Source organism: Theobroma cacao, chromosome 3 (assembly GCF_000208745.1).
Source record: "Theobroma cacao cultivar B97-61/B2 chromosome 3, Criollo_cocoa_genome_V2, whole genome shotgun sequence".
Lineage (NCBI taxonomy): Eukaryota > Viridiplantae > Streptophyta > Magnoliopsida > Malvales > Malvaceae > Theobroma > Theobroma cacao.
In genome coordinates, this window is record NC_030852.1 from 16,923,836 (window position 1) to 16,931,445 (window position 7,610).

Consider the following 7,610-nt stretch of genomic DNA (forward strand, 5'->3'; position numbering starts at 1 on the left):
AGTCATGTAATTTTCAAAAATCACCAAAACTACTGAATTTCATTTAACAAGATCAACAACTTCAAACGATACACCATATTTCATTTAACAACATAATTAATGAATATGAATGCTCAAAATGTTCAAAAGTTTTTCTTCATATATAAAAAATTACTCCAAAATGCTTAAAAATGTTCAAAATGCTCACAAGTTTTCTTTGTGTATCCAAAACTACTCCAAAATACTCAAAATGCTTAAATGTTTTTTTTTTCTGGTAAGGAATACTTTAAAGATTAATAGTCTGGTGAGGAAAGCTCAAAAAACATGAGTCAGTTTGAGGCGCAAACCTAAATGTACTTGACCTGTTAATAGGTTTCGGGTTGAGACGCGGAGCCAAATAAATTGGTCGATTTCATTAAGGGTAATTTTGTTCAAATTTTAATTCTCTTGGCTAAAAACAGTTAAAATTATGAAGAGGTTTATTGTCAAAAACACGTTATGCATAGGACCCATTTAAAAAAAGAACTCTATTTTCAATGTGCATTATAGCTATGAAAGGCCTTTCCTTGCTTATACCATAGTCGTTGCATATGGACTATCAAGGTTCTGCTCAAATTAAAGAGTAATTCACTTTTCCATTTTCTCTATGTAGAGCATCCAAAGGTTTAAACAAGGGACCAACGTCAAAATCTTGGAAAAGATGAGAATGATCAAAGTTTCAACTGCAACTATAGCTTCTGACTTCATCTTTAGCATAAGAAAATGAGACTACAAAATGCTGGAAAGTTGAATAATCTTCCCTCTTCCAAGAATTCATTTCTATATCAATTTTTAATTGTATCATGCAACAGTGCATAGTTTTAAACCAAAAAAAAAAAACTACAGCTGATAGTTTGCTCTCATGTCTTGTACTGGTGGAACTGTTGAAACAAGAGCAAGTGTGACGTAACTCTTTCAGGTTATGTAGCATTGCAAAGTCTTATGTTTGAATTCAAACAACAGGTTTTTCAGACTGCAAGTCTTCCATACCAACATCAGGAGAAGTGATAACACTTTCTTTGTACTTGCACCATTTGGCACACATTATAAAATATCCTAAATTCAGGACTTCTAATGCAGCAACCAAGTAGTAAATGTAGTCTAACTTCCCCTTGTTAAGGTCCTCAGGCAACCAGTCCCCAGTTGGAGCCACTTTCGTGATCTTATGAACTACTGATATCAAGATACTGTTCAGATAATTAGCTAGTGCAAAGCCAATATGAGTAAAAGACCCCGCAATACTTCTCATGTTTTCAGGAAACTGCTTGTAGTAGAATTCCATTAGGGCAATTATGGTAAATGCCTCTGAAAGTCCTATTAAAGTTAGCTGAGGAATATACCACATCGCTGACAGAGAAGAAATTGCTCGTCTTCTCGAATCTATGCCAATTGGCTTACTGAGAGCAAAGGCTCTTCTCCTGTCCTCAACGATGGCGGATAAAAGCATGGTGACTATGGCCAGAACCATGCCAATGCCCATCTTTTGGAGGAGTGTGATTCCTCCTTCCTTTTTGGTGTACCTTTGGAGCCATGGAACAATGATACGGTCGTAGATAGGTATCCAGATAGTAAGGCCAATCATGATGAAGATACCATATGATGCAGCAGGAATGTTGAAACCTGTATTGCCAAGATGTCTGTTAGATTGAAGGGCTTGGAAGACTACATATGTTTGCTGTTGGACCATGGCCACATAGTATATGATTCCTGCTGCCCATATGGGAACAACTCTGATCACGCACTTTATTTCCTCTACCTTCTGCAAACTGCATAGTCTCCATGGATTGGCTGCTGATCCATCCGAGTTGATTTCATCCTCAGGGGTCAGTATTGCGGCTTTGTTTAGGAACCTGTTTACCCAAAAATAAACAGAGAACTTAGCTCTTAGTAATTTTATATGCTGTGTCTATTAACAGGCACAAGTCACTCTGAATTGCATTTTTTATGCCCGAGCCCAGGGCATTTTTTTGATTCTTTGTTGGTCAGATAATGTGTCTCTGAGCAAGTACTTGTCAAATGGCTATAGCAAAGATTGTTGTTTAGATCACAGCAGGATATTCTCTCTGTTTTATTCCTCTTGTATCCTAGTTAACTAGTTTATTCTTCCTAAGACCATCGAAAAATTACACCATCAGCGGTTAAGAATATCATGCTAAACATTCTCCACATATTTTGGTAGTTTGACAGCCCTACCATTGAGTAGGTAAAGCTTCTAAAATGTGAATCAATAATAGTCCTAGAACAAAATTGGTGTAATAGCTTTAAGGTTGCCACTGCCTGCCAGATTTCAATCTAGGGATGTGCAAAATTAGAATGGTAATTGACAAAATAATAAAGGTCAAACAACAAGAAAAGTCAACCCGACTAAGGAAAAATATTTTCATCAACTTGCAGATTAGCAGCTAAGTTGGTTTACCTTAATTGATCAGAGTAAGAAAGCTTGGAGTTGATAGAACTTTTTGGAATATGGTTAAATAGGGAGACCCATGGTTGCTCTGGCTGCTTCAATTGCCTCTTCCGAACAGCTGCCACCATGACTTGAATCACACTTGTTATTGGACTACCTTCTGGCCTCACTTTCACATAAATCCTTGTACCAATGAAGAACATCACGCATGATAAGAACATCATAAACGCAGGAATGCCTAAACCCCAAGCCCAGCTCACATCCGTTTGCACGAAGACGATGACTGTCAAAGATACCATCATGGCGAAGGTGAAGGTGAAGTAGTACCAATTAAAGAAGCTGCTTATTCCCCTCTTTCCGGACTCTGTTTCAGGATTGAATTGGTCTGCTCCAAAGGCCAGGTTACATGGTCTAATGCCAGCAGCTCCAACGACCAAAAGTCCTAGACCACTCAACAGAAAAGCCATTTGCCATGGTGTTGGCCCAGGACATGCTGCACTTCCACTGGAGTCGCAGGCTGGAGGATGCAACTTTGAGACAGCTGCTGTTAGGGTAACTAGAAGCATTCCCTTCAAGGTAAAAAGGGAAAGATTATTTCAGAATTGGATATCTTTGGTATGAGTTCATGAAGGCCTAAATAGTAAGTATCGGTACCAGTAAAGAGGCTACGGAAGCAAATCCCAACGTCTTGTATCGGCCGAAATAAGTATCAGAGAGGAATGCACCTATCAAGGTAGCGAAGCTACAGGTACCATTGAAAACGTTAACAAGATTTGTAGCAGTGATACTTTTCATGTTGAAGACGGCAGTGAGATAGACCAAAAGGTTGGTTGCGGTGCCAGTAGTCCCCAACTTCTCAAAAGTTTCATTCCCTGTAGTTGTTATATGCATCAAGAAAAGATAAATCAGAGGTCAAGGAAAAAAAAAATACCATGATGGTGGAAAAGGAAGCTCTCTCCTTCCCTTACCTATGACAAAGGGCATGGCTTTAATTCCTCTATAGTTAATCTTTGGTTCATCGGTAGTAGTCGCAGTACTACCGTTCTCAGTCTTCTCCATGTTTTTCCACAAAGAAATCAGTCTCTCTCCTTTTCAGTTCCTTGGAGGGCCGAGCAGAAGATGTATGCAAGCTAAGTCGAAGAAGCTAGGCATTGAGTTTTTTCAGTAAGCCAGACATTATATGAAATTTCTGTCCGGATATGTTGGATTTTTTATAGCTACTTCATCCGTAAAGTCCTAAATGCTGACCAAGTGACAGAAGCTGCCAATTATTAAATGCTAAGTTAGTCTCCTTTTGTTCATTTCATACCTTGAATGATAACATCAAATTTGGGGCTATTGATTAGATGTTTGAAGGATGATGTGATGGCTCACAATATGAAACCATCGACTTTTCCTTTTGCTAAGATTTGAACAACCGGTCATAGCTCTAGTATTTTTCATTTTTAGGCTACCGACTTCGATTTTTAATCAGCTTTAATGACCTCCATTCTCTTACTTTAAGTTGTCAGAACGGGAAAAAGCCAAAAGGGCGAGATTGAATTGGAGTTTTCATCCTACCGTGCATGTCTTGAGGTAACCCAATTCTTTCCACACTATGAAGGGGACGGCCATCATGAGGTTCAATAATTATTGGTGTAGATTACAACTTTTCACACCTAAAGCTGCAAAACATTTTAATTTCCTCAAAATAGCATGAGGGTTGTCACACATCCCTATGTCGAGGTATAATAGTTAATTTTTTAAAATAATTAAAGATTATTTTTATATTATTAACTATATTGGTTCCTTTTATCAAAGTGAGAGTAAATTCATCTGATTTTGATAATGGGATAATATTATAATTTATAATATGATCTAATAAAGTGAATTATATTTTAATGTTATATATGAGTTTAATAGTGTAGAATTGTGTAAAAGATCTTATTCTTATTATCATGGTTAGGATTGAGGGTTCACTATACAAAACTTAAGTTTAGATTTTCTTTCACGTCTAGAAATTGAGTTTCTCACCTAATGATAAGACATTGAATTTCAATAGTTAATTTGGTCGATATTGTACTATCAAACCGTGGATAAAAAACCAGATAAGCTTTTGAGTATTTAAAATTTTTGTAACGTGAATCTTAAGTTAAATATAATTAATTATACATAAAGTTTAACAACTAGTATCAAAACAATAATAGTTTGCATTTAAAACCTTATGCATTAATCACATAAATCGTGACTCTATGTTAAGGTTTAGTATAAAATTCTTAATCTTTTATGTATAGTGTAATTATATCTTGGACATTGCTTAATTGATGATATATTATTGATAATATGATGGATTTGTCTAATTATATCTATGAAATTGATTGAAATTGTGTTTATAAATTATTTTTTCAAGGGTTGTAGGTTATGAGATTTTTTAGTCAAGAATGCAATCATTTTATTTAATTTTAGAGAAATAACTTGAGATTGTTGTTTCTTGATACCTAAAGATTATTATTGAGCCATAAAACTTGATTAAATACATGAATTTGGCCAAAAAATTGGTTTTATAATTTTTTAATTTAATACTTGCGGTTTTAACTTGAATTTCTCATAAACTTTGTCAAAACATTTATGTGTTTTTGTCATGATACAATTTCGCGTCATGACCAGTGCAAGGACCTAAGTAGGCAAACCCCACTAGACGCAAGCAAGCCTCATGAACATGAACGACATAAATATAGCATATAACACTTAATAATGAGCATATGTCTCAACACCTATAACATGATTATAATATGTCTATATATATATATATATTTATATATATTTCATCAAACATATTTCATGACTCAAAATGACATTTCAATGCACAATTTGCATGCTCAAGTTATCTTTAACATGTATAGTCACATTACATAAACATATCTCATATGCTAATCCTTGGCTATGTTATAGCATGCACCAACACATCACAAATACGAAATAACTATTGACAAGACAGTTGAATGGACTCGAGAATGTCTAATGACATCTTCCATATATGTCTCTAGTTGGAACTTACCAAGATATAGTTGGAAAGCTCTCCAAGAATAAGGATCTGATCAGCGTATTGATCTAAAAACATAACATAAATTTAAAAAGATGAGTACAAAACTTAGTGAGCATATATGGGAAGGGAACAAGCCAAAGCAAAAGTGTTTGAATAAAACAATACCTTTTCTTGAAACATGTATTTTTGAGATAAATCAATATCTTTACTTAAATCATGTAATAAAGATGTATTTTTAAGTAATTCAGATGTAAATTCAATGGTTTCAAAACCCATTATAAACTTAACTTGAAGTGGCTAAACAAAACAAAGTGCAAAGAATTTAACAATAGCATTTTTACAAAATACACTGCAAGGATCGATTCTTTTGAGACAAAATGCTTTTGGTAACGTTTTACCTTCCAAGGATCGATCCTTTCCCCTCAAGGGATTGAACCTTCATTCAAAAATTTCCAAAATTGGCTTAAAAATTTGAGATTTTGATCCTACCAAGGGGAGTAAACATCCTTCATTCAAAATGCCCAATTCCTAACACAAATCAAGAACAATAAACATTTCCAAACTTGAAGTTTTCCAAATCATGATGCAAATTAATTAAAGAACAAATACCAAGTTCAAATCACATCTTAAAACATTACATTTTGTGGAGCTTAATCAAGAAGTACATAATAAAGAACCAAGGGTACTCCGACCCAAGGATAATGTGATAGCCTCACTATCTAATGTTGTCCAATGCATATAGCCACTAACGATGTCCGCGATAGCATACTTTAAGCACTTTGACCTTAGTCATGTGCCTAGTCCACCACACATGGCTAGCACAATCTCTCCTGCTAGCTAGAGCAGCTGACTTTGTGCACAAAGACTAGTGCCTTTTGTCGCTTAACTCAATGTTATAGTTAATATGGAATTAACATGTAAACATAGAATGATGTGTATGGATAATTGAACAACCTCTTGTATGAAATTGATATGGAAATATTAATGATAATTGCTTATGTGAGCATTGGCTTTTTTGGATTGAGCATGGAATTGTCCATTGGTATGTACACTTGTAAATGTGCGTATGGTTATGTTAAGTTAATTAATGCATGTATGGTTATGTTGATGATGTGTGGAGATTAAGGCGAAAAGGGTGTAGACGAAGGGCCATAGACCATCATGTTATTGCCATGGGATGGCATACGAGGTGTCAACAGAAAGCCCTAGTCCATTGAGGCACTAATGATTTGGACAGGATGTCGGGTGTAGACAGAAGGCCTTAGTCCATCATCATGATATGTGATATATGGCAACGGAGTGCAGACAAAGGGCTTTTGGTCTACTATGTTTGTGTCAATGGGAAGACACTCATGTTATTATGTGATGAGGCATAGCTTATGCAACATGTGTATGATGATATCTGTCGTAATGTGCGGGTTTGGGAACCCAACCGCCAGACGCGAGTGAAAACTCTACAAACTAAGAGTCACCGCCAATCTTTTTTACTAGGTGCGATTGGCCACCTATTGACTCGATTCTAATTGATGAAGTCTTAAATTAATTTTAAGCCTACCGAAAGAATCTTAAACTGGTCTACGCTTTTCTAAGTCTAGGTTCGAGAGTACGATTACGCTCGGGAAAAGATTAGAACCCCCGGGATGCCCGTTTTGTGAACGGTACCATTTTTAGATTATCCTATTGGGCTTTTATTATATTTCCTTAGTTATGATTTATTTGTTTTATATCCAATTTTATTAAAATATTTTGTTTGATTCTAAAATGAAATGCAAGTGTGAGAAAAGATGAGATGCATGACGTGAGATAAAAATGTCGGACGAATAACCTTTTATTGAGGACGTTCTCCCAAATTCGCCCATCATACTGGTGAGATACTGGGTGTTCTCTCACCTATGGAATTATCCGAGAAACTCGCCTTCGTAAATTCAATGAATAATTCCCATCATCGGGGTCATCGTACGTTTTCTTTTCAAATAATATTTTCGTGTATAATGAACCTAATACGGGCAAAAACCTTTTATTAAAGATGTTTCTCGAGCCCTCCCATCATACTAGTGGGACCTGGGGACACCTTTTCACCTAGCAAACTTTTCGAGGAATACCCACCTTCGCAAGATCCTCGGAAGATCCCATCATCAGGGCTTAAACTCGAAAACAAAA

At 35.8% G+C, this 7,610-nt stretch overlaps 1 protein-coding gene across 1 annotated transcript; it reads right to left on the reverse strand.

Moving 5' to 3' along the window:
* Positions 687–3,619, reverse strand: LOC18604584 (protein NRT1/ PTR FAMILY 2.10). The gene is made up of 4 exons (XM_018118472.1): positions 3,394–3,619; positions 3,080–3,297; positions 2,435–2,994; positions 687–1,868 (listed from the first exon to the last, which is right to left on the reverse strand). Exons 1-4 carry the CDS (start codon positions 3,482–3,484, stop codon positions 971–973), a joined length of 1,767 nt encoding a protein of 588 aa, XP_017973961.1. The 5' UTR covers positions 3,485–3,619; the 3' UTR covers positions 687–970.

Coding starts and splice junctions, on each gene's coding strand:
- LOC18604584 (XM_018118472.1), bottom strand. CDS start 3,484: ATGGAGAAGACTGAGAACGGTAGTACTGCGACTACTACCGATGAACCA. Junction 3,298..3,393: donor AGCCATGCCCTTTGTCATAG/GTAAGGGAAGGA, acceptor TAACAACTACAG/GGAATGAAACTTTTGAGAAG. Junction 1,869..2,434: donor TCTTACTCTGATCAATTAAG/GTAAACCAACTT, acceptor TTGGGTAAACAG/GTTCCTAAACAAAGCCGCAA.